Source organism: Osmerus eperlanus, chromosome 16 (assembly GCF_963692335.1).
Source record: "Osmerus eperlanus chromosome 16, fOsmEpe2.1, whole genome shotgun sequence".
Lineage (NCBI taxonomy): Eukaryota > Metazoa > Chordata > Actinopteri > Osmeriformes > Osmeridae > Osmerus > Osmerus eperlanus.
In genome coordinates, this window is record NC_085033.1 from 4,520,612 (window position 1) to 4,545,883 (window position 25,272).

Consider the following 25,272-nt stretch of genomic DNA (forward strand, 5'->3'; position numbering starts at 1 on the left):
CAACAAAACTGTTACAAGTTCAGTTATTTATTTTCATTATTTAGGCCCTGTAATTAGCCAACGTAATTTTCAAATCTGTAGGTAGTTTCAAAGACGAACATTTGCTATTTGCTACAACTATATTTCGTGACAAAGTATAGTTTAACGTCATAACTAAAAGTGTTCCTCCCTAAAAGTTCTATTAATATAGCATGTAATAACAAACATTTAGCGTGTAAGGGCATGTTTATGTAACCCTCCTATTATGTTTGGTGTCAATTTGACCCCAATAATTTGATAATTTTAGATAGCTAAATCAGACTCTACCATCCAAGTTACACTATCAGTTTGACTGGCTAATTTCCTTGCATTATTACAAAGGCATATAATTTTTTACATTATTGTCATTCCATGAGGTCACTCTAAAAAGTTCAGCAGATTGCTGTCGCCCAGTTATAATCAGCCCCTAAAATATTTATGTATGGAACTATCCGATCATGTCAAAGCCCGTGCCGATGCGGGCGTTGCTGAATGCAAGCGGACGGTTCTTGTCTGGCCAGCCTCTAGTTTAGGTTACCTCGTTTTATGTCACTGTAGCCTCTGTCTGGTCACATCGCCTTTGGAAAGTCACACTAACTGGTCAGTTTACTGTAGAATGTATCAATAATATTCTATCTTATTTTTGATAAATACTTGAGATACATCTCTTGAACAATGCCTGCTTAGACTTTGATTTGAAGACAGACCACCAGTATCCCAGCTGGTGGCGAGCGAGCGCCCAACGTTTTATGAACCATGTGAGGTACCGGAGTGCGTCGAGTACACCTAAACGATGTGTTTGAAACTGGCCACCCCAGACAGCGAGCGACTCGAGCTGTCCAAATGCAGTTGTTTGCCGTTGGAATTATGCGATACACAACAACAAGGAATTCTTCGAATAATGGTTAACAACGTTTTGTACAGCAAATAAACTGCCTCAAAACTTCAATGGATTAGCTACTGTAAAGAAGAAGAAGAAATCTAGTAACGTAAGTAATCACAGGCTAGTTAGTAGTAGAAGAATTGGTATGAGTGTTGAACTCGCAGTAAGTGGACTAGGCTAGCTACAGTAGCTATCTCTTACTAGCAAAGATTCCGACCGGGGCAGCTAGCGTCAATGTTGCTCAGTCAGTGTAGTAGCACTAGCAGGCTGCAATAGCTGTTAGTTAACTAGCTAGCTAGCTATGGATTTTAGCTAACGCCAGATAAAGTTGCTGCTTTTAAGTGATATGTCAGTTTCTCAAATCAGCAATCCTCCTTCACATTTTTTGAGTGAACCAATTAACAGATTAATTTATCTTGCTCACGTACTAGTATAGTGCTACGTTTATGTTGTCATTTAGCTTGAGCTACCGATTGTGTATAGCTAGGCTAGCTCTGGCTAAGTAATTTTAACTGCAACTGCAAGACAACAACATGGTTAGCTAGAGCTAGCTATCCAGTCACGATCGACTCTAGCATTCTGTCTGTAGCAAGACCGGGGAGGAGTCAGCAGCTAGCTTGCCTATGCTTTGCTAGTGAAAGTAGACGGTTATCACTTGCTAGGATTACGCCGGTGTTTGTTTTACATGCAAGGAAAGTTAGTAACTTGAAAGCAACCGTTGTGTTTCAATCAATCCAATATAGCTTGTTAGCAGGTTAACCAATGAAATTGATTTACTAAATCTTGACTTTACATGTCATAATGCCAGTTAACTAGCTAACAACTACCTATCCGGTCATCACCCATATCTGCAGCAACTATGGTTTGTCTGCAAATGTAGTCAGCTAGTGAAAAGCACGAGAGGCAGTATATGCCATCTATCTGAATTGCTACGAGTAAACAGTAGTTGGCTTTCTAGGTAATGTATTACTACTAGGATAGTCAAAGGCAGCCAGACACAGATTGAAATATGCATATTCTGACAAAATGAAATCTGTAATCTGCTGTCAACACAATCACTCCCTCTACTCAACTGGCACTGGAGTTCTCTCACTAATTCATATATTGCACAATCCTGTTATTTTCTCCAGGGTGTACACAATAACTCAAAAAACTTCCTATGCATTCCCTGTAGATGTGTTTTAGCATCGTAGGCTTCCATTATGTCTGTCCACATACGAAATGTCTATCAAAGGCATTGTGCATGATTATAAACGGGTCAGCGGTTCTTATGTAATTTTCGTTTTCCTTTCTCTCCTCCCAGTAGGTCACCATTAATCATCTTAATTACTAGCATTGTGTGTAGCAGACCGCCACCATGCCTCCCAGGCCGTCCTCGGGGGAACTATGGGGCATGCACTTGATGCCCCCAAGCATCCAAGTGGACTGTCTTCTACCCAATGGCATGCTGCTGACCCTGGAGTGCCTGCGCGAAGCTACCCTCATCACAGTGAAACACGAACTGTTCAAAGAGGCCAGGAAGTACCCGCTGCACCACCTCCTGCAGGAGGAGACCTCCTACATCTTCATCAGCGTCACGCAGGAGGCCGAGAGAGAGGAGTTCTACGACGAGACGAGGAGACTGTGCGACCTCAGGCTGTTTCAGCCCTTCCTCAAAGTCATAGAGCCCGTAGGCAACCGAGAGGAGAAAATTCTCAATCGGGAGATTGGTAAGGGCGGCGCTTTGTTGCCTAGGAATGATTACAGCGACAGGCGCGTCATAGATGCATGCTGTGTCATAGATTAGATGAAGCCCCTCATACTTGAGTTGAGCTTATTAGGATCTCTGTAAGTGCAGCAGCTTCTCGTCCTGGGGTGAAAAAGGAAAGCACGATTCGGCACAAAACAGCTGTGCAAGGAGTGCAGCATCTTGCTGTTCTAAAATACAAATGTTATGACTCACTCCGATGTCATGTGTCCGGAAAGGTTCCGCTGTAATGTCAGCACCAGCATCTTGAGCATTATCCTTTTTGTTCTAACAGGTTTTGCCATTGGAATGCCTATATGTGAGTTTGATCTGGTCAAGGACTCGGAGGTGCAAGATTTCAGGAGGAACATACTAAACGTCTGCAAGGAGTCTGTAGACCTCAGAGACACTAATGGCTCCCACACAAGAGCCCTGTATGTTTACCCTCCTAATGTAGAATCCTCAGCAGAGCTGCCCAAGCACATCTTCAACAAGCTCGACAAAGGTAGGAATCAAGAACGCCGAGGTTTTCAGGGATAGAATATACCTAGTTGGAACTTTGGACAGAACTTTTTATTCATGTTGTTTAAAGAGGTGGCTCTGAGCCAATATTTGGACTGTATCCAAATGGGATGCTTGCACTGATTCCAGAAGGGGGTGACTCGACAGCTCTGTTACAATGTTTGCCTACATTTGACTGTGACGTCACCCCCCCCCCCCCCCCCCCCACAGGCCAGATAATAGTAGTGATCTGGGTCATCGTGACGCCGAGCAACGACAAGCAGAAGTACACCCTGAAGATCAACCACGACTGCGTGCCCGAGCAGGTGATAGCGGAGGCCATCCGGAAGAAGACCCGCAGCATGCTGCTGTCCCACGAGCAGCTGAAGATGTGCGTCCAGGAGTACCAGGGCAAGTACATTCTCAAGGTGTGCGGCTGCGACGAGTACCTCTTGGAGAAGTACCCCCTCAGCCAGTACAAGGTGAGCTCTCGCCCCGGGGGGACGCGGCCGCCGTTGATGATGATTGATACTAATGATAAGGGATAGAAGGGCGTTGCATACTTTAAGGCCTACAGGAAGTCCCGATGGATTGATACTGCGACACAGGGCGACTCTGGCGCATTGTGACAGGCTCTGCTTTCGGTTTGTTTGGGCAACAAAGGTGATTGTGCTGTCTCTCTCTCTCTCTCTCTCTCCCTCCCTCCCTCCCTCCCTCCCTCCCTCCCTCCCTCCCTCCCTCCCTCCCTCCCTCCCTCCCTCCCTCCCTCCCTCCCTCCCTCCCTCCCTCCCTCCCTCCCCGACCCTGCCAGTATGTGAGGAGTTGTATCATGCTGGGCAGGCTGCCTAACCTCATGTTAATGGCCAAGGACAGCCTGTACTCCCAGCTGCCCATAGACACCTTCACCATGCCGTCGTACGCTCGACGCATCTCCACCGCGACGCCATACATGAACGGGGAAACGGCCACCAAGTCCCTGTGGACCATCAACGGCACGCTGCGGATCCGGATCCTGTGTGCCACCTACGTCAACGTAAACATCCGGGACATCGACAAGGTAGGTTTAACCGTCCTGTCGCTGAGCACGTCACGCCGAGCACATTACCGAATCCATGCGGTCGGAGGTTTCGCTTCATCTGACATTGAGCTTCATTTAAGCCTTGGCTGCTTAGGTGTCCGCATGTTCGAAAAGGTCAAATCCACTGGCATCATTTTCTTCTTTCCTACGCTGACTCCTGGGTGTTGTCGTGGTCACTGGTGTAGATCTATGTCCGGACGGGGATATACCACGGTGGAGAGCAGCTGTGTGACAACGTGAACACCCAGCGGGTGCCCTGCTCAAATCCCAGGTACTACAACCACAAACTTCCCACAGTCCGCACTGATGGTCTGGAATGGATGTATGGTGGTGGGGACACACACACGACATTGTGGGCCTGTTTGATATGTGAAAGGTATTTATTTTGGGCCTTCCTGTGGTCCCAGGTGGAACGAGTGGCTGAACTACGACATGTACATTCCAGACATCCCTCGTGCGGCTCGTCTCTGTCTGTCTATCTGCTCTGTGAAGGGGAGGAAGGGAGCCAAAGAGGTGAGCAGAGGGTTTTCTGCTGTGGTAACATTACATGGTTAAGCAGTTACTGCTGTAGTAACACTACATGGTTTAGTATCATGGAAGAAGCCTTTCTTGCACTCAAAGGACTATTTGTATGTACTAAGGGCCCACAAGAAATGTACTTGAAACATTGAACTTGACTTTGTAATACGAATTAAGAGATGACTTGCAATTATTTTTCCTTTTTATTGATTTAATCATGTTTGTCTTTTGTTTTGTTTGTTTTTGCTGTTTGCAAAGACCATACTTCTGGGTCACATAACTGAAGGTTGTTTCTGGAAGGTCTCCTGACCTGTTATTACACGCTTCCCTCTTTCTGTGTCCTCGCAGGAGCACTGTCCTCTAGCCTGGGGCAACATCAACCTGTTTGACTACACCCACACTCTGGTGGCCGGGAAGATGGCCTTGAACCTGTGGCCCGTGCCCCACGGCCTGGAAGACCTGCTCAACCCCATAGGAGTCACAGGCTCCAACCCAAACAAGGTCAGGCTGACAGATGCTGAAACACGCCCTGCTTACTGATACTCACTGATACTCTGAGAGATCTGACAGGTGATACCCTGTCAAATTTGTCAAAGTTATTGCAAGCCAGATATTTTCTATGGTCATTATTTTTCTTCACCTTTTTCATCTAAGTTTGTTTGCCTCAGTAGCCAACTGACACCTTTTGATGCCGACACACGCATCGTTGGTTTATATTACCCATATAAAATATGATTGTATGACAGTCGGTAGCGGGCAGCCCAAACACAGGCAGAGCTAACAATAAGCTGCCTGGATTTAACTAAGCCTCTTATGCAGTTATTAATGACTCATTGACACACTCATCTGACCTACTCTAAATAGTCTTGTCATTGTTGATATAAGCCCCATAAGTAACCCTTTCACTACTTGTGCGTACAGGAAACCCCTTGTTTGGAGCTGGAGTTCGACCACTTCAGCAATCCAGTCAAGTTCCCAGACATGACCACCATAGAGGAGCATGCAAACAGGAACATATCCAGAGAACTCGGCTTCAACTATTCCCATAACGGGCTGGTAAGAAGGCCGCAGGGTCGGAATTGACGCTTTCGAGCATCTAAAACGAGTCTGCTTCAGTCCTCTTCTGACTGACAAGCTGTGTATACTAACCCTGCCACCACACAATCAGCCCTACCGATGCTTGATGACGGCCCTTGAATGACCACCGGTGTAATATGTCTCGTTGTACAGAGTAACAGATTGGCTCGGGACAACCCCCTGACAGACAGTGACAACGAGCAGCTGCGTCTGGTGTGCAACAGAGACCCCCTGTCTGAGATCACAGAGCAGGAGAAGGACTTCCTGTGGAGGCACAGGTAATGCTCGCGAGCGCTTTTGTCGTTGGCGCCCGGCAACCTGAGTTCCATCGCTCGGCAGTTTGCGCGGGCTGAGGGAGGAGGCCGAGGAGTCTGATTTTGAAGACTCTCCCCCTGGTCTTGTCTTTTTCTTAGACATTACTGTGTCAATATCCCCGAAATACTTCCCAAAATTCTCCTGGCGGTGAAGTGGAACTCCAGAGATGAAGTTGCACAGGTAGGCAGTTTGGGATTTTTAACTGCTGACAGTTTCTTTTCGGAACGGCGTCGCACACCCAAATATTTTCCTATCAAACCGGTTTAGCTGCCAAGTTTGCATTTTGTGTTGTTGAAAAGATAATCTTGTGTTTTGTGGGGACTTTACAGATGTATTGTCTTCTGAAAGATTGGCCAGCCATTAAGCCAGAGCAAGCCATGGAGTTGCTAGATTGCAACTTCCCAGACCCAATGATTAGAGATTTCGCCGTGACGTGCCTTGAGAAATACTTGACAGACGACCGCCTCTCTCAATACCTCATCCAGCTGGTCCAGGTACCTCACTCCACCAAGGCCCTCCCCTCTTTATAAACACAGATGGTATCTATCACAATCTCTCAAAGAGAAGAACTGTCTCTCATGGTGGAGTCCTATCTGGCTCCATCTTCTCTCTGTGCTTGTGAATAGTTATTCTTTTTGGGTGTCTGTCCTCTAACTGCCCTCTGCTTGTCTGTTCCCAGGTTCTAAAGTATGAGCAGTATCTTGATAATCCTCTGGCCCGCTTCCTGCTGAAAAAGGCTTTGACCAATCAGCGTATAGGACATTTCTTCTTCTGGCATCTGAAGTGAGTGGAATTTTAAACAACCATGTGGTGAAAGTTGATGTTTTGGCGTTACTGTAGAAGGTGGCTGGTCTTGCATTTATATTTGTTTACTTGGCATCCTACCTGTATCGAGTTTGGTTCAAGGTCCTATGAAACTTTTGCTGATGACAAGGCATTTAATGAAGGGGGAATAGGAGAGGGGGTATGTTCAACCTTTTAAAATACTTTAGACCTTGCTACTTCTCTAGAAGTGCCTGTAACAGATAATCAAAGGAGAATGCTCACCCACAAGTGCAAAACGCTGGGGGAAGTCTTGGAACCGTTCCGTGGGCTCCAGCATCGCCTCACCGACCCTCCCTCTTTCTTTCTTTCTTTCTTTCTTTTTCTCTCCCCCCCCCCCCCTCCCTGTGCACCTCAGGTCAGAGATGCACAACAAGACAGTGAGTCAGCGCTTCGGCCTGCTGCTGGAGTCCTACTGCAGGGCCTGCGGCATGTACCTGAAGCACCTGAGCAGACAGGTGGAGGCCATGGAGAAACTCATCAACCTCACAGACCTGCTGAAGCAGGAGAAGAAGGATGAAGCTCAGAAGGTAACCAGGTCCCTGGACACCCCCCCCCCCCCACACACACAGAAAGCCCTCTTCGGGGTAGGGGTTAATCTTACTCTCTTCTGACCACCGGGAATAGTCGACAAGATGTTTTTTGTTCCCCTGCTTGACAACAGGGTTCAACCTCAAGATCGAGAGTGAGATTCTCCAGTCGTTAAACTCGGAAAGCTATTGAAATGTTGTGGATAACCTGATGCCCTGCAGCTGTGTCAGGAGATCTGAAGGTGTGTTTGGTGCCCTCAGGTCCAGATGAAGTTCCTGGTGGAGCAGATGAGGAGACCAGACTACATGGATGCACTACAGAGCTTCACCTCCCCCCTGAACCCAGCCCACCAGCTCGGGAACCTCCGGTACCACCTCAGCCCTAAACAAATGGAAAAAACCCTCCAGATTTAGTTAGATTTCATGATTTATTGCTGGCACTCTGACCTTTCTGGATGGTCCGTGAAAGTTCACCCAGGGTATTGTTTTGTGTCGCCTCACTGCAGACTGGAGGAGTGTAGGATGATGTCATCGGCCAAGCGGCCCCTGTGGCTCAACTGGGAGAACCCGGACATGATGTCTGAGCTCCTCTTCCAGAGCAACGAGATCATCTTCAAGAATGGCGACGGTGAGTCCCAGCCCGTGCCCCTGCCTCGTCTCCACCCTCCCCACACGCCCAGCGGCCGCGGCTGCGCTCTCTCTGTCTCCTGTCTCTCTGTCTCCTGTCTCTCTACCGCTCATCCGCGCCCCCAAAGTGAACCCGCTAAGTGGCTTTGGCGTGCCGCCCTCGCCGTTCCAAAGAGCGCCCCCGTCACGATCTGATATTCGTTTTGTCCCTCCCCAGATCTGAGACAGGACATGCTGACGCTGCAGATCATCAGGATAATGGAGAACATCTGGCAGAACCAGGGCCTTGATCTCAGGTACTCCACCGGGGCCGCAGGCACCAGCGCCGGCACGCAGTGTGAATAGTCAACGATGCGCTTTATGTTCCGTTCGTCGCGTCCCCCCCCGCCCCCCCATCCTCCCCGCTTGACAGCAGCAACTCCAGATCAGTAGTGAGCTGCTCAGGTCATTAAACATTGAGCGCATTCGCTCGGTTAAGGGCTGAGATCTAAGCTGTGGGTGGGTGTCGTCTGACATGGATACATGAGTCTATGTAGGCCAACTGACGAGTCAGGTGGCAGTTTGGAGGCCAGGGATAACCCTTTGTTCGTTTCTGTATTTTGGATACTGATGTTTTGTATTTAATATCCTAAGCCCTCAGCGTGTGTAGGAAATGGTTGCAGTGGCCAAAGATATTGAACAAAATAAACCAGCTGGTTGCTATTAATTTGAATACAATTTTAGGCCCATTAGAGCACTGACACAGGTAGTTTGGGCTTCTGCATCACCAAGACTGACCCGACCAGAACAGGAGTAGACGCCTGGTAACCCCTATCCAAAATACAATCCCATGGATTCCTACAAGGATAACTTATGATAACTATAATGATGCGGTTGTAGCACGGTGTAGCATTAGCCAAGTAGGCTGCTCTTCAGTGCAGTGATACCTCCGTCCCTGGTGCTGTGTGCTAGGATGCTGCCGTACGGCTGCCTGTCCATCGGGGACTGCGTGGGCCTCATCGAGGTGGTGAGGAACTCGCACACCATCATGCAGATCCAGTGTAAAGGAGGCCTGAAGGGGGCGCTGCAGTTTAACAGCCACACTCTGCACCAGTGGCTCAAGGACAAGAACAAGGGAGAGATGTAAGTGGACTCCCTCAGACCAGAACCGCCTGCAGTTTATGCGGGGGGAATATTACTGCACTGTACCGCCCAGCTGTTTCAGCTGGGCGGTACAGGAGGTGTCTTTTAACGTTGTCGTTTCCTGAACCCGTCGCTAGGTACGACCAGGCCATCGATCTGTTCACGCGGTCGTGTGCCGGCTACTGTGTGGCCACCTTCATCCTGGGGATTGGAGACAGACACAACAGCAACATCATGGTCAAAGAGGACGGACAGGTAAGGCACACATCCGCTGGTGTTTATTACCCGTGGCTCTTCCTCGTTTTAGAACCGAGCCTTATCGGCACCGCGTGTGCTCTCTGTTCTCCTCACAGCTGTTCCACATCGACTTTGGTCACTTCCTGGATCACAAGAAGAAGAAGTTTGGGTACAAGAGAGAGCGGGTGCCCTTCGTGCTGACGCAGGATTTCCTGATCGTGATCAGCAAAGGAACGCAGGAGTGCACCAAGACACGGGAGTTTGAGAGGTAGCCATTTTGGTTTGTTTCGCGTCCGGCGGTTCCCGTAGAGGAAAGGTTCCTCCTGGTGGGAACAGACTTGTTCATAAACAAATTCAATCCTCATATGGATTCAAAAAGGCCCGACTCATTTATTGACCACCATTCCTTCCTAACTTCCTTCATCCCTCCCTCAGGTTCCAGGAGATGTGCTACAAGGCCTACCTGGCCATCCGTCAGCACGCCAACCTCTTCATCAACCTGTTCTCCATGATGCTGGGCTCGGGCATGCCCGAGCTGCAGAGCTTCGACGACATCGCCTACATCCGGAAGACCCTGGCCCTGGACAAGACGGAGCAGGAGGCCCTGGACTACTTCATGAAGCAGATGAACGACGCTCACCACGGGGGCTGGACCACCAAGATGGACTGGATCTTCCACACCATCCGCCAGCACGCCATGAACTGAGGCAGGAGGAGAGGAGGGTGGCGGGAGGGTTGATGCCCATCCCAGACCTGGGCCCTGGCCACCTGCTCGCAATGAACTGTGAGAGCAGGGTGGACCTTTGCTGGCTCTGGGGGAGGATTTTCCAAGCTGGAGTCAGACGGAGGGAATGTCATGTACAGCCCTGCCTCCTTTTCTTCCCCCTCCCCCCCACCCCTCCCCCGCTATGAGCCAAGAGAACATTTCGTCGTCCCCATGGTAAGGTGCTGAAAGGGCAGAGCATCGCTCGCTTTTTCGGAACCACTACAAACGGACAGAGAGCGTCGGGGGTCAAGGCGTGGCGACGGAACAATCGTGCAATCCCAAGAGGCTCTCCACCAGCGCTCTCCTCTCCCCGTCCCGCCAGGTCGACCCCGGAGAGCAGAACAACCAGGACACAAACACCCGCTTTGTGCACCACCTCTGACTGTGTCGAGCGTGACTCGGCGTCTTGTACAGAGGTATCCATAGTCTCATATGCATACAGTGCACATATTATTCCTTTTGAGATCCTTATTCTTTTTCTACTGAGCCAAAGTACAGAATACCCCACACTACATCTCACTCATCGGTCTTATTGTAAGAGAGTCACTACGATTCCAAATCCCCACGTTTGTCTCGCGTCGCGCTGATGTCTGCAGTATTTGTGTTTTTTTCCCCCCCGTTTGTCTTGTCCATCAGTATTACTTTTTTGGGCGTGTCGTAAGGTTATGGCACTCACAGGCTGCCGTCCATCTCCCTCGGTCGGATTCGACACGGAAGGACTCGTCGAGGAAGCCCGGGTGAACGCCACGTTGAATGTGTCGGCTCTCTTGAGTTATTCGGTTTGCGATTTCTTTTCTTTTAGAAAGGGAAAAGGGTGTGAGATTTTGCTGTTACACTATGCAATTGTGATCTTTGTGTACTGTGCTTTAGAAACACATTTATCTGTCAGTGTAAAGAAGCCATTCGAAGATTCAGAGCAGACATGTAGGTACATGGCTTAAAAGGTGTTCAGCATTTTGTACAGACAGTACAAAACATGCACAGTTATGCACTGTAACAGTAGCACCCATCTGTTTTAAACAGGGTGACTGCAAGAACTGTGAAAAGTAGTATTTTGACGTCACCGTTCAAACGGACAGGAAAGGCTGTGTGCAGCTTAAAGACTCAATCTGAAGAACATTTAGCCAGCCTGTGCGTTTATAAGAAGCATTATTTAGCATTATGGGTTTTTTTGTGTGTGAATTTGCTTCTGTTGATTTTCATAGAACTCCACTCAGCTCATGGTACATACATAGACCTCAGCGTAATGTTAAATATACTATCCTAAATTGTGAAAGATCTATCATCAACAACAACAACAACAACAAAGTGTAACTGAAGTGAATTTGTGTTTTTCTTTTGTTTACACTTCCGAGTGTCCTTCTGTTTTGTGTGACATGGATCCTGTAGTTTGTTTACTGCATAGAGAAACAAAGGTGGTCTGTAACCAAAATGAAACTGGGGGGTGGTTTCCTGGCCACAGATGAAATCATGTGCAGTGTACCCAGGTGTTTTTTGGGTTCCCCTCCAGTTTTGTCTCAGGAGGAGCACTTGGGCCTATATGTCTCCAGGAAACACACCCTTGCACTATGCATGTGTTTCTGTACAGGTTACAGACCTTTGGGGCGGAGCCCGTTCAAAAGAAGTCACCCCCTCAACCCACCCGTTTCCATTGGCTACACTATGACAAGCCAGCATCATGTCTGTTTCTTCCCTTTTTACGTGTTTTTTTTTCTTTCTACATATGCATGAGGTCCTTGGAATATCCTTAGTTTGGCCTAATGTTGTTTACTTGAATTTTATGTCAAATGACCTCTTGTTACTTGTACAACAAAATGATGAAGGCTACGCATCCTGATACTATTACACATGCTAATGCTTTCCTTGAATAACTCTAGAGGTAATATATTTTTGTATTCTAAATATAGACAAATTTAAACTATTATCGCTAACCAAAAAATAGTGCAATTATGCATTATAATTCATCCCTTTTACACCCAAGTAGACAGCTTCCAGTAGTTGTAGGGATGTGGATGACTAAGTGATGAGCGTATGAAGGAGAAGAAAATGAGGAATGGTAGGAGAAGTGGGTGTTGCGTGAGGCCTGGAAGTAAGACTCTTGCACTCTGTGGTTAAAGTCTGTAAGCACAATGACGAGAAGCAACCCTGCATGTCTTTTGAAAGCCTAATTAATGTTATCTACTCATTTGTAAATATCATTGGCCTTTTAGAATACCCTTGTTACTCATTCATACATTTTACCATGTCTGGGGAGAACCTGAACTCATTCATTCACTGTACTGCAAAATAAAGAGGTTTCTCTGTCTTAAATCTAGTAGTAATAGTAGTAATGTTTAACATTTTTATTGTTTCTTGTTCAGATCCATTTCTTGATTCCTATTCGTTTCTCAGTAGGTGAGTAGTCATCTTTTACTGTACTCAATACAAGACCAATAATGGTTACAGTCTACAACTAGGAGTTGATTACCACAAAAAACAGAGAAGGATATTCTCTGTTAGCCAGCTCCAATTCCAGGGGTACTCTGGGTATTGTATCCACTCTCCATTGTCAGCATCAGGTCATTTCGCTCAGTCTTCTTGCATGGGGGAGTGTCCGGATCTGTGTCTAAGGACCTGGTAGAGCTTTCCCCGGGTGTGTCTGGAGGTCTGCCTGCCCTCCACCTGCCCTCTGCCCTGCAGCTCAGAGCACAGGAGGTCCAGACGCTGGTTCAGCTTCACCAGCACCACCAGCAGAGTCCCACCAGCCAGCATCAGGCACGGCCACAGCAGAGAGAACAGGGCCTGTCTCAGGGTGTGCTTCCTGGTCAAGATGGTGTCCTCGGGGTAGCGTCCAGGGTTGGTGAGGCACGTTAGAGAGCTCCCCAGCTCACACAGCTCATCCAAATAGTTCTTGATGTTCTGCACTTCGCTTACGAGTTCTTTTCTGTCTCGCTGGCATTTGGGAACGTAGAAACACTGTGGGATGAGAAGACGGCACACACCAACAGATCTAAAACGGGTGTCACAACAACAGCTATCCTTCAAGGACGACCACTCCTATATTTGGGTTCACTGTACCAGTGGATTGAGGAGAACTGACTCTTCATCGTAGTGGAAGTGAGCCTTCTGTCCAGACTGAGTGATGTTGACGAGAACCCTGAGACATGGAGCTGTACTCACTCCTCGACAGTCCACCCACTCCTCCAGAACCTCAGACTGGACCAGGGAGCAGTTGGCCTCCTCGTCCCAGCGACTGGCAATCACAAGCAGTTTTAGCAAAACATCATCAAATCAGTGGGGAAGATTTGGTGTGATTTATCTTTGGGCTGCCTTGGACACATCTTACCTGTTGAGGTAGGGTTTCACATAGATGATCCCCACCACGAAGAACATCAACACAGCAAAGGCCATCATGGCGAAGGCCAGGAGAACAGCTCTGTCTTCCCCGACACTGGACACTGTCATCTGGGACTTGGCTTTCTCCCCTTCCCTCCTCCCTGCCAGGTCCTGTGCTGCCCCTGTGTGGAGGACCTCCCTGTGTCACACACAAACAGGGCAAGTCATCCGGCTCCACCCTTCTTTGCTCATCCCTGGAACTCATCCTAACCAAAGAACGGCCACTGAGCTCCATAGCCAGGAAGCCGTATCTGCATCTCTTGTCTGTTTTCAAACCCCAACACATGCAGTCCAGCAGTGGCCTTGTAGCTTACCTTGTCTGTCGCCTGCGAGCGCCCTGCAGGTTGATGTTGATGGGGATGCTAAAGGACTTCCGCGGGGAGGCTGTGTTCAGGAGCATCCCAGCTTCTGACTCAAAGTCCTCAGCAGTGAGTCTCTCTCTCTCATACCAACCGTGTTCAGCCAATAAAACTATTTTGCTTTTGACCTGTTTGTCACATGGTCTTACAGACAAGTCTATAGCATTCTGTCTTATCTGCCACCCTATAATGAAGTCCAATGACTAAACAAACAGGGTGGCAAATACAGCAGCATGCAATTCCCTCTTGTTTACCAAGGCTCAAAGGTGAGTGAGAACATCCTCCTCTCTAAGCACAGGGGTTTCTATAGAAACCGCCACAGGTGAGCCAGGTAAGATGCAATTAAGCTCCAACTGAACCTCAGGAGACCATGTCATGTGGAAACGTGTCATTCAGCTCAGTATGTCAGTAATATATTCACATTGATTAGGAAGAACATCCAAATCATTAGTCTGATAGTTTCATTTTGACTAACGATTAATGAATTACTAAACCATTTAATTGACAGTGCCAGAACCTGCTGAGGGGCAAATAGTAGAAGTAAGAGAGTCATTATTTCATTGCCCCAATGAAATACCTGAGTGCAGACACACACACATACAGCACACCTACCCAAAAGGACGTACTCTGCAAAGTCTGTTTTCCATCAGCTCTGGTTGTGGTTGGAGGACTGCCTGTGGCTCTGCACACTCACACCTTATGATTTGAACATTCGGAAATTGTAAATATAAGTTTAAGAAATCTATTATTTATGCATTTTCTTTCCCCAAACAATTTTTATTATTCATGATGTGTTGATTATGAGAAAAGGAAACATATGGAGGTATTAACTCAATGTCACATATACCCTTAGGGTAAGGCAGGCTGCCAGCCTGTTAGGGTTGCCTTGTGCTAAGTACTACACAAAGACTCAAACACATTATTCATAAATATGTGAGAAGAGTAAGGGTCATACAAGTATAATTTTCTCTGTTCAACACACGTTTTAGCCAGTAAATAGTTTGTTTTCCATAAAAAAAATGTCTCGTTGTAACAAACCAGATGATGTTCTTTAGCTAAAATGCTCGAAGGCCTACAAAATTATGTAGACCAAAAAAGGTGAGAAGTGAACACAAGTGACATCACTAACTTTCACCCCCTCTCTTTACCATGAATGAGAATTGAGGCCTAGGGCTTTTGAGTAGTGTGAAAATCCACCATTGGTGTGTAATGCGAGTTGACGAGATTAATAATACATAATACTTTGAGTAGGCCCACTTGGTTGCCTAGCCTAGTAACATAAGATATTGCTCTGGCTAACGAAGCTTACAAACTTATCTATGTGGACCGATAATAGCGTCTTTATTCTCAACATAGGCATGCACTGCTTAACACAAACGGCATTTTATTCGTTAAAAAGCGATTAAAGGTTACAGCATTAAAGTGCACGAGTTTCGAAAATCGTCCATCAGCTTCGCACGATTGGCGGCGGTTCAGGTAGGCAAAATACCTTTAATAATGGTCTACCCTTATATAATGTTAGTTATCATATCTGCCATAAAAAATGTCTTTCCTAAAATACAGTGGAGGAAATTCCAGTGATTACTCGGGGAAGCAGGCATAATTGGACGCATCGGGTCTCTTATTTGATAAGTGCATCCTCAAACAAAGTCGAAAACTTGAGAACATGTGGAGGCAAAAGTTGTTTAACACCGAGAACAGGGTCATGGATAATCTTAAGAAAAGAAATGCAACCTTTCTCACAATTGGACTGATATTTCTACTCAGTGGTATTGAGTATGGTAAGTTCATTTAAACTCTGCTGTTATTTAGACTAAGCTAAATTGATGATCAATGCCAGAATAACTTTTAATTCAACCATAATTCTGAGCCCATACACCATCTCTCTCTCTCTCTCTCTCTCTCTCTCTCTCTCTCTCTCTCTCTCTATCTCTCTCTCTCTCTCTCTCTCTCTCTCTCTCTCTCTCTCTCTCTCTCTCTCTGTCTGTGTCTCTCTCTCTGTCTGTAACTCTCTCTCTCTCTCTCTCTCTCTAACTCTCACTTTTTTGTCTATGTTCCATTCTAGCTGTAATTCTCCCTACAATATGGAGATACTTGCAGATCCTGGAGGCCCCCCCTTATTTTCTGGGTCTGGGTCTCTCTGCCTTCAGCCTGAGTGGACTGCTCACAGGTCCCCTCTTTGGGCACTGGTCAGACCGAACTAGAACTACAAAGTCCATAATCCTTTTCTCCAATGTATTTGAGATAGTTGGTGAGCAATAGTATACTTATCCCAAATCACATTACATCTCACCACATGACAGAGTATGAATGTTGTCATCATGAAGTGAATTAAATACTCTTGCTGTTAGAGTGCACATAAACACGTATACAAACAGAAGAATGTAAAACAAAGTTAACATTTCTTGATGAAGTGTCTCCACTAAAAATAAATTTCATATTTGGAATATACTTCCTGAACTAGCTAGTCTTTTATGAAGAGCTGCTAGCAAAATGAAACTCAAAATGCACCGTGCTTCAGCTGCACTCATTCATGATATTCATTTCTAGGGTACAGTTATGCCTCCCAGCCTTATTTAAATGAGAACTATTATCTGTCTCCTAGGTAACTTCATGTATTTCATGGGATACTCAAAATGGATGCTGTTGTGCAGTCGGCTTGTAGCAGGTGATAGTCATCAACCCTGACAGTTTCAATGAATTTCTCCAATTTCTCGAAACGTGAAATAGGACTCTGATTGAATGTTTGTGATGCCTCCCAGGTATTGGTGCTGGAGCAGGCTCCTCCATCTTCAGCTTCCTGACACGAAGCACCCGTCCAGAGGAGCGCGCTGGTGTCTTTGCTGCCATCATGGCTTGTCGCCAGGCCGGACTCCTCATTGGTCAGTTATTTGGGGGGCGCCAAGATGGTCTCTGAGCTTATTACCACATAGAGAAACAACTAATATATGTACCACCTCTGTCTTTTCTTGCATGCCCTCTGCTGTCTTCACAGGGCCAGCCTTCAACCTCTTCCTGCGTTTGTGCGACTTTAAGCTGGGGCCGTTTGTGGTGAACAAGTACACCTCACCTGGGGTAACACCTCCCAGATAGTCTCTCAGCACAGGTTTACACATAAAGCCTCATTACTGACAGCCATTACACTCAACCAACACAGAATACCTGTCACTGTTTGGCCTTGAGCAGGGTATGCGTAGAATTAATTCAACAAATGACGGTTAAACGAAAAAGAGGATTCTCCTTTTTCTTCACATCCTTAACATATATCATCCTCAGAGTGTTTGATTGAAATTGTTTGCGGACTGGGTCTCTGTAATGCTGGGATAACTCATGGAGGACATTTCAGGACATGTTTAAACGTATGTTGAATGAGATAGACTCTCCCTCCTCCTCCTCCCCCCCCCCCCTCACAGATCTTCATGTGTCTGATGTGGATCTTGCTCCAGTTTGTGGTCCTGGCTATGTACTGGGACGTGCCACCTCTCAACTCTGAAGAGGGGGGTCTGATGGTGGTGGAGATGAAGGACGACGAGAGAGAGCTCTTGGTCGACCCTGAAGACGCCCTGGACGCCTACGGCGCCGTTCATCCCGACCAATCGGAGACCGCCGTCTCCTCTGAGATCCAGCCTTTCCAGGACACGTCCCAGTGTCCCCCGTCTCCTCCTCCCTCCCCCCCTCCGTCGACAAGTCCGGCCCTCGCCAACCCTTTCAAGAACTTCAGTGCTAGCAGAGGTGTGAGGAAGGGTGTGCGGCGTGGCTGTGTTGAAGTGTGTGTCAGCTTGTACACACATCCTGCACTGTGTGCTGGTGGGAAGAGGTGACACTGCAGACGCGGACATGCTCTTGAATCAATTACCTCTCCCCGCGGTGTCTGTCGCACTGTGGTATACACTCGGCAAATGTTTGTGTGTGTGTGTGTGTGTGTATAAGGGAGAGAAATTGGGAGAGAGAACGCGAAAAAAATCAAAACGATTCCTCATTTATTTGAGTGCTTTTCCCACACATGTCGAATCCTATTTCCCCTTCATGGATTGGACCTGTGTGTTGTCTTGTGGGTTTTTCCTCGTGTGTCAGGTGTCATACTGGATTTGTGTCATGTTTTGTGTAGGATGAAAGCGGAGCATGTGTGTGTATTGATTCAATCGGTTTGTTATGCGCGGGGAGTGTGTACATGCCAGATCTTCTCTATTGATCCTCTCACTCACTGAGTGTGTGACAGCTGACTGGTGTGCAACCTCTGTACAGGCTTCAGCTGGACCTGGGCTGATTACTGTGGATGGAACTGAGACAGAATTGGAGATGTGGAAAACATCTTTTATCGGTGATTCTGCCACCGTATGTGCTCTTTTTGAAGAGATGGAAGCTGACTAGTGCAGTATTTGTTGTGAGCTGTAGAGGATAATGGATTATTCTTGTTCTCCGAGGTTTTGAGGAAGGTAGATGCAGATAGGGCGAGATTAAACTTTCATGGATTCACTTTCTGTGTCCTTCTCTTGTCAGGTGTGATAGCTATTAGCGTTCCACAACTTTTTCTCTCTCTCTCTCTCTCTCTCTCTCTCTCTCTCTCTCTCTCTCTCTCTCTCTCTCTCTCTCTCTCTCTCTCTCTCTCTCTCTCTCTCTCTCTCTCTCTCTCTCTCTCTCTCTCTCTCTCTCTGTCTCTCTCTCTCTCTCTCTCTCTCTCTCTCTCTCTCTTTGTCTATGTCTCTCAGAGCTTTTGAGGGAGGAGGTGGTGGTGCTCCTCACAGCTCAGTTCATCACTCTCTTCAACCAGACTGCACTAGAGGTGAGACCCAAGAGAGGAGACATGTTCACCTAATCCAGACACCATCCTGGAGTATATTTCTGCTCCAGGCCCACTCTCCTTGTACCAGATGTCCCCCCGATCCTGAAGTGCTGTTCCTCTCCCTCCTCCAGACCATGGTGACCCCTCTCACCCAACGCTGCTTCAGTTTTGGCGAGCTGGGGAACAGCCTGATGTACGGTCTGTGCGGTGTGGAGGTCATCCTGGGCTTCTTCTTTGTGCGCTGGCTCAGTGGCCAGGTGTCGGACCGCGCCGTGCTGGCCACCGGCCTGGTCATCTGCAGCGCCGCCTGCGTCTGGTGCCTCATCTTCCTGGCCGACCCACAGGGTGAGGCGGGGCTGGTCACTCTGCCTCCGCACAGCGCCGCAGTAGGGGGGGGGACGGGGGGGGGGAGGTCTGGTTACACACACACACAGACACACGCACATTTGCTTTCAATGTTCACTGAGTTTGTGTTTAGGATTACAAGGTGTAGTAGGTGGGGAGTAAGCACACACACACGCACACAAACGTACCAGCTCTCGACCTTCACTGACTTTGTGTTTGTGATCTGTTTCCATATGCGCGTCACGCAGTTGTTTTCTATTCAGTAGATCCCCAGGGGTCATTTGGGACACACGGTCTTGAAAGCCGCACATATGAAAGAGCGTGTTCCCCCCCGCAGGCGGTTACTCCTGGGAGATGACAGAGTTCATCATCGGGGTGTTCCTGCAGCTGCTGGGTCTCCCCTTCGTTGCCGTGTCCCAGGTGTCCCTTTTCTCCAAAGTCACAGCTGAAAAAACACAAGGTAGACATATGTGCCCTGGAGTTGCCTGTGAAATATGACCTTCTTCGTTCTCGGTCAAGTGTAGTTTAGTTAATTTTAACATCGAAAAATGTTCATGTGGAATTCAGTTTTTATTCTTGGGATAAACTGTGTATGCGCTTGATTTCAGGCTTCAGTCAGGGTGTGCGGCGCTCTGTTGGGGGGCTGGCCACTATCCTGGGACCTCTGTGGGCAGGTGGGCTGACTGGTAACCTGTACCTGATGCTCGGGTTGATGCTGGCTCTGCTCATCATGATCACCGTAAGTGGGCGACATTCTACACTTCCATGCACGTGTAACGAACAACCAACAGAACTCAACATTGTACACCACAATCAGGAACGGAATTTTTCTTTCCATGGACTCAGCTTCACCAATGATTCTGTGAAAGTGGATTCTAATATGGTTCTGCCCGTCAAACTATGATGATGATGATGGGGCCTGTCTCCCAGGTCATGACGGCGTTGTCCTACAGTCGTCTGGTGGAGCCCACGGCGGTGCAGCACGCCCAGAGCTTTGACAGCGGGGGTTAGAGCTGAGCCCGCTCCACCCTGATGGACAGCCGTGGTCAGAGGGAAGGGATGGTCCCACGATTGGCTGACTGAAAGGCAGTTTAAAGGTGCATTGTACACTGACGGGACGTGTATGTCAAATGAACTATAGGAATGCAACCCAAATACGTAGTTTGCTCTGTTTGTGTTGTAGATGGTATTTTGTATGGTGTACTGTGTATAGAGTTATATACAGTGTATGTATATACATTTTTGTATATAATTCATAATATTGTTTTAACAGTACTCAAGGGGGCGCCAGATTGCACTGTTTGAAACATAACCAGTGATGTAATTGAAGTTGAAAGAATCTGCAGAACAACTATTTATAGTGCAAGTGTTAATGGGAGAACATTTGTCTTTCCGTACCAATGTAAGTTTGAACCAATACTCCCTTCCCCCCCTGCCTTTGTTCTTCTGGTAACCACTGATCCAAAAAGACTAGAATAGGAGAGTGTCAGGCAAGGAGTTGATCAGTTCAACTAATGTTTTGTAATCTAATTTTCTAATGGAATTTGAACCTGTCATCTCAAATAAACAAAACAGTAACAGTGTGAAAATAAATGAGTCATGATCAGGTTTTGATGTACTATTTGTGACCTAAAGTTGTAAGTGGTGATTACACAAAACCCAAAGTCACCGTTTATTTGGGATTTTTCGGTGACAATCAAGCTTCGGAGATTTTGCGGCCTTGTTGTGTGATGAAACGTCCACAGCGATCCAGCTGGTAACACACACCCGCCACTAGAGAGCACTGTGCTATTCTGAGCGGCAGCGCAAAGCCCAGAGCATCATCAGTGACATTCACATCAGCTTCACAACCAGGGTTTCCAGACAGACACACCTAAAGATACAGAGGGAGTAACCTTTGCAATGTTACACACTCTCTTCAGCTTCGGCCAGGAGGTTCATGCATGGCATTAAAAACTCAACCTTTGGTAAATTTCAGAGGTAGGCATATTTGAGAGCACATTAAAGCAGCGTAATCAAAACCGTAACATTCAAGGGAGAGATAAGGAAGAACACTGAATGAGGTCAAATCTTTAAAAAGTTAGCCAGAACTGTCTTGTCAGCATCAGTTCCATGAGACGGGATGAAATAAAAATGGACCCCAGTTTTGGTTTCAGCCCCTTGAAATAATTCACGAGTACAAATAATAGCTCCTTCTCCGAAGCGTCTGAGTGAAGTTTTGCTTTGCACTCATAAGGACAGGCAAGAGAGTTGCAGCTGCTGCATTTAGACCTTTAAGGTTTGGTACACAGGTGTCCAATCCTCATGTTTGTCATCCGATCCATCAGGGTGTTTCTGCTTTGATTCCGTACCAATCTGAACTGGTGGCGAACCCCCCTGAGGTCTGAAGATAGAGAAGTCCTTGTCCCTGTGTCCGTATGTTAAACACACTCTAGGGCGATCACAACAGCATGAAATGTTAAACGTACATGGAAGCGGCACTTAATGATTTGGACAGGAGCTGAGGTTTCTAACTGCTAAAAGGGATCTTGTGGTATCAGACCCTGGGAATGCAGAACAGGAAAGAACAAAGTCTTAGAAGACTTGCAATACCACTTGTAGGCTACATGTCAGTGCCACTCAGTACAATGAATGCAAAGCGTACGTTACCAGTACATTGCAGAGGAAGCCCCATCAGCATAAACACACAGCCTTTCAGACGGTACTCAACATGTATTTCGCTATTATTAGTAAGTCAGAAATAGTTCAACTTCAATTGCCGGTTTCATGGAAATTACTTTAAACTAGCTATCTGCATGTATCAAGTGAAGTAATGCAAGCGTCTAGACTAAGTATGTCAAATAAATCTCCTTAGCCAATCAACTATAAAGTTAAATTTACTTTTAGCCATCTGATAAAAACAAAGGTGACATGTTTGCAAGAATAACAGCCCAGAATTTGACTGGAGCCAATATATAACAATTATCTATCTGGCCAACCAGTGGCAGGCTGGTGGTTTCTCTTCCTGATCATATTAGCTGTGTTGGGGGAGGCTGTTAATGGTCCGTGGATGATGGATGAGTTTAAGTCAGACGAGAAATAGGAAGGCACCCAAATCAGGCCAGATATATTCTTTCCAAAACTCATTTCAGACCTGCTATATTTGGCAGATAATGGAAGGTATGTTTTTAAGAGATTGCCTTTGTATGAAAGTGTTAATATGAATGTGTCTTCCTTTCTTTCCAGGGTTTAGAATATGCATTAAATGCCTTGAAATAGATATCAGCATTTCCATTCTTCTCTGTCAAGGAGAGGCTACTGTTTTTCTGTACTTGTTGCTTTTCATGTGGAGGTTCTCATAAGAACAGGTCAGTGTCGAACTTAGGTTTCACAACTATAAACCAAGTCTAGTACTGTAAGATCACATTCAGTTGTTAACGAAGGTGCTTCTGACGACTGATAATGCTTTTAAATCTAGGGCTGGGGTTTATGGGAAACAGGCCCATTCGAATGTTTTGATTATCTGTATTTGTAAGTCTACCATGGAGAAGTGCTGTTTCTTTGATGATGTTGAGATGTCAGCAGGGTGATACACAGAAGCACTTGTGTAAAGAGAACAAGGGTAGTATGAATTCAATAGAAGAAGACACTGGCTCATGGCTTAGAATCAATGAACACAAACCACATCTTTACATGCCCTACCTCATAAGCTGCTCGACTTTTAAACGTGTCAGCCAAATGAATTTAACATCCAAAACAGGGGGAGCTGGCAGGAAAGCAAATTATTCTATTTATTCGCGGTGACGTCAATGCACTAGGGGGGCTTAGACAGCAGCTAGAGATATGAAGCGAGGCCAGCTGAATTAGTTATCCCTAGCCGGAGCTCCGTCATTATGATTTTGTATTCTGCGGCGTGTGGCCTCAGATATATTGAATCCATCGCCTCCACCCACACCAGCCCTCTACCCCCACACTCAGATCTGCAACTCGGTGAAACAAAATCTCCTGAGAGATAGTCGTCAGCAATTGGATTGGAGGCTTGGCTCGTGGATATAAACCCTTTACAGACCAATATTAAATATGCATTATTATTTATTGTTCGGTAGGTAAAAGAAACACACTTGTGCATATTTCATGTGCAGCTCTGAGGCAAACAAAGAAATTGAGAAAAATATGATGTCAAGGTTTTCTTTTTGGGGGTGAACCTGCAGAGGGAGAGGAGGGTCTGTCAGAGCCCTGTTGATCTCAGACATCTTATCTCTGAGAGTGGTTGGAGGTTAGACAGTTGCATCAAGCCAGGCCTTCCCCTCACCACCGCTGCCACAACCAATAAAAACAGTCTAACAAAAGCAGCGCAAATCAATAACCTCTTACCCCAGACTGCCCAAATAAAGTACAAAATGACAAAGCCAAAACTGCATCCCCCGTCCTGCACCTGAGTGTGTGCTATTAGAACGGATGAGAGAACTCCTACTTGAAGAGTAAATGCTTGGTCATGCCTGTTGTCTGGCTGTGCTAAGGCCACAGGAGAGCATTTCTCTCATTAACACTGAAGGATATTGTAAAGTGATGAGCGTTTCATAGGAGGTCAGCCTGCGATCAATAGTGAATCCTATATCATTTATAATACTCTGAGCAGAAAACTATATCTGCTTACTGTAATTCTCAATAAAATGATACCGTGCTGACTTGCTGGGAGGCTCTGGATTAGCTGTCATACACAGGCATAGAATTACATGGAATAGAAACATAATACCCATAGAAATATAATGTATGCACGCACCATGAACACACACACGTACACTAACTCACACGCACACGCACACACACACACTGAATGAAGCCCTATGCCCCTTAAGGTAAATTCTTGAAATCACCTGTGACTGTTATTTGCTACACCAATTGGACAAGGAGCTGTTCGACGTCTCCAGTAAAGCATTGTGTCGTCTCCTCAACCCAGGAACCCTCTGACAGACTTTCAGCTTAAAGGAGATTTGTGGTCCCCTGTCTACTGTCTCCACCCTCACAGACACAGAGTCTTCAGTTCATGGATTAAACTGCTTAATATACATATCACTCTGAAGATTAACCCCTCCATACACAAGCATTCCTCCAAGAAGGCCTTCACTCAATGGTTACCAGATAAGGTGGGGCTCTAAGTTTGGACATTTCAGTGGCCCTTACTCTATCTGAAAGCAGGAACAACAACGACGACAAAAAAATTTCAGCATGCGAGAACTGGGAATTTAACCCTGAGATCTTCTACTTTTCTGTGCCAATGAAGCCGTAGGTTTGTTTGAAGTTCTGAACTGAAGGGAAGGCCTGTCTTCCAAGGCTTCAACCATGAGTACACACCCCAGGGGTCCCGCTTCCCAGAGGCTGTGTGTGTAATCCAGTCTAACATGCATGCAAATCTCATCTGTGCCCGCACACAATGGCCTGTCTGTGCAGAGGTCTGGAAACAGTAAGGGGGAGAGGTGTAACTGTGTGTCCTCTGTGCCACAGAGGCTACCCTGATAGGCCCATATACAAACAGAGGCTCCGAAACCAGAAACTGTTGTTATTCTAACACCCTCCTAATTAACCCGACATTGTTATTGCTGGTGGCATCTAAGGAGGGAAGATGCAGAGCATCACTGGTAGAAGAACAACTTGGCAGTTGGCACCTCACAGAATACGTCCCTTGGTGTGAAAACTAAAGTTGCCAGACAGCATCCTAGGGGGGAAATGTGATTCTTTGTCTTTTCTGGCCAATTAAATTGCAAGCCTTTTTGAAAATGGCTGAAAATGGCTGATACCATGCTCCAGATCTATTTCTCATGGCTAAGCCCGCCGCTGCTACAGCCATTGTTGATTCTCATTGAGTTTCTGTGGGTAATGCTGTGAAAGCTGGTTGATGGGGATAGGTGGAAAGGCAGAAGGATTTTTCCCATGGTTTTTGATCATAGGCAGAGACACAGGGAACTCACCTTATATCTGTCGCTATCTTATAGATTCATAGGATTAAGACAGATGCTGTTTAGCACTCAGTGGAGCTCAACTCTTTCATGTGAAACATTGGATTAGATTGTCCTTGAGCCTTTGTATAGATATGTGTCTCCATTGCATTCAAATGGACACAGGCCCTTTCTCTGGCACTGCCTCATGCTATTGTGTATGAGGTGGCTGTGTGCTTCTGGGTGTATGTATGCATGCCATGCCTTGAACCGA

General features: G+C 46.7%; 3 protein-coding genes across 5 annotated transcripts; 2 read left to right on the plus strand and 1 right to left on the minus strand.

The window, feature by feature from the left end:
- Positions 1-847: 847 nt before the first annotated feature.
- Positions 848-11,722, plus strand: LOC134036223 (phosphatidylinositol 4,5-bisphosphate 3-kinase catalytic subunit alpha isoform). Of its 2 annotated transcripts, none has more exons than XM_062481056.1 (21): positions 848-1,007; positions 2,205-2,610; positions 2,923-3,132; positions 3,360-3,610; positions 3,940-4,185; positions 4,392-4,477; positions 4,614-4,719; positions 5,074-5,226; positions 5,647-5,781; positions 5,956-6,080; positions 6,216-6,297; positions 6,447-6,611; positions 6,797-6,900; positions 7,298-7,469; positions 7,731-7,837; positions 7,976-8,097; positions 8,314-8,392; positions 9,048-9,218; positions 9,356-9,473; positions 9,572-9,723; positions 9,891-11,722. In XM_062481056.1, exons 2-21 carry the CDS (start codon positions 2,259-2,261, stop codon positions 10,159-10,161), a joined length of 3,207 nt encoding a protein of 1,068 aa, XP_062337040.1. In that variant the 5' UTR covers positions 848-1,007; positions 2,205-2,258; the 3' UTR covers positions 10,162-11,722. The 2 variants fall into 2 exon arrangements, with proteins under 2 accessions (XP_062337040.1, XP_062337039.1); XM_062481055.1 differs by having other exon boundaries at positions 2,208-2,610.
- Positions 11,723-12,789: 1,067 nt separating this feature from the next.
- On the minus strand, positions 12,790-13,996 carry kcnmb3 (potassium calcium-activated channel subfamily M regulatory beta subunit 3). The gene is made up of 4 exons (XM_062481508.1): positions 13,911-13,996; positions 13,547-13,735; positions 13,301-13,453; positions 12,790-13,210 (listed from the first exon to the last, which is right to left on the minus strand). Exons 1-4 carry the CDS (start codon positions 13,994-13,996, stop codon positions 12,790-12,792), a joined length of 849 nt encoding a protein of 282 aa, XP_062337492.1.
- Positions 13,997-15,121: 1,125 nt separating this feature from the next.
- mfsd8l2 (major facilitator superfamily domain containing 8-like 2) lies at positions 15,122-20,664 on the plus strand. Of its 2 annotated transcripts, XR_009932421.1 has the most exons (13): positions 15,122-15,431; positions 15,519-15,736; positions 16,021-16,206; positions 16,561-16,623; positions 16,718-16,837; positions 16,951-17,030; positions 17,369-17,687; positions 18,665-18,738; positions 18,870-19,083; positions 19,421-19,543; positions 19,692-19,822; positions 20,014-20,180; positions 20,357-20,664. XR_009932421.1 is itself a non-coding variant. In XM_062481496.1 (12 exons), exons 2-12 carry the CDS (start codon positions 15,622-15,624, stop codon positions 20,092-20,094), a joined length of 1,506 nt encoding a protein of 501 aa, XP_062337480.1. In that variant the 5' UTR covers positions 15,122-15,431; positions 15,519-15,621; the 3' UTR covers positions 20,095-20,664. The 2 variants fall into 2 exon arrangements, 1 of the variants encoding a protein (XP_062337480.1); XM_062481496.1 differs by having other exon boundaries at positions 20,014-20,664.
- The last annotated feature ends 4,608 nt before the right edge of the window (positions 20,665-25,272 follow it).

Excerpts from the sequence above, each read along its gene's own strand:
- LOC134036223 (XM_062481056.1), top strand. The coding sequence starts at position 2,259 with ATGCCTCCCAGGCCGTCCTCGGGGGAACTATGGGGCATGCACTTGATG. Across the intron at positions 6,081-6,215 it reads GACTTCCTGTGGAGGCACAG|ACATTACTGTGTCAATATCC; the intron begins GTAATGCTCGCG and ends TCTTTTTCTTAG. Across the intron at positions 8,098-8,313 it reads CATCTTCAAGAATGGCGACG|ATCTGAGACAGGACATGCTG; the intron begins GTGAGTCCCAGC and ends GTCCCTCCCCAG.
- kcnmb3 (XM_062481508.1), bottom strand. The coding sequence starts at position 13,996 with ATGCTCCTGAACACAGCCTCCCCGCGGAAGTCCTTTAGCATCCCCATC. Across the intron at positions 13,736-13,910 it reads GCTCGCAGGCGACAGACAAG|GGAGGTCCTCCACACAGGGG; the intron begins GTAAGCTACAAG and ends TGTGTGACACAG. Across the intron at positions 13,454-13,546 it reads GTGAAACCCTACCTCAACAG|TCGCTGGGACGAGGAGGCCA; the intron begins GTAAGATGTGTC and ends TGTGATTGCCAG.
- mfsd8l2 (XM_062481496.1), top strand. The coding sequence starts at position 15,622 with ATGTGGAGGCAAAAGTTGTTTAACACCGAGAACAGGGTCATGGATAAT. Across the intron at positions 16,624-16,717 it reads GTGCAGTCGGCTTGTAGCAG|GTATTGGTGCTGGAGCAGGC; the intron begins GTGATAGTCATC and ends GATGCCTCCCAG. Across the intron at positions 17,688-18,664 it reads GAACTTCAGTGCTAGCAGAG|AGCTTTTGAGGGAGGAGGTG; the intron begins GTGTGAGGAAGG and ends TATGTCTCTCAG.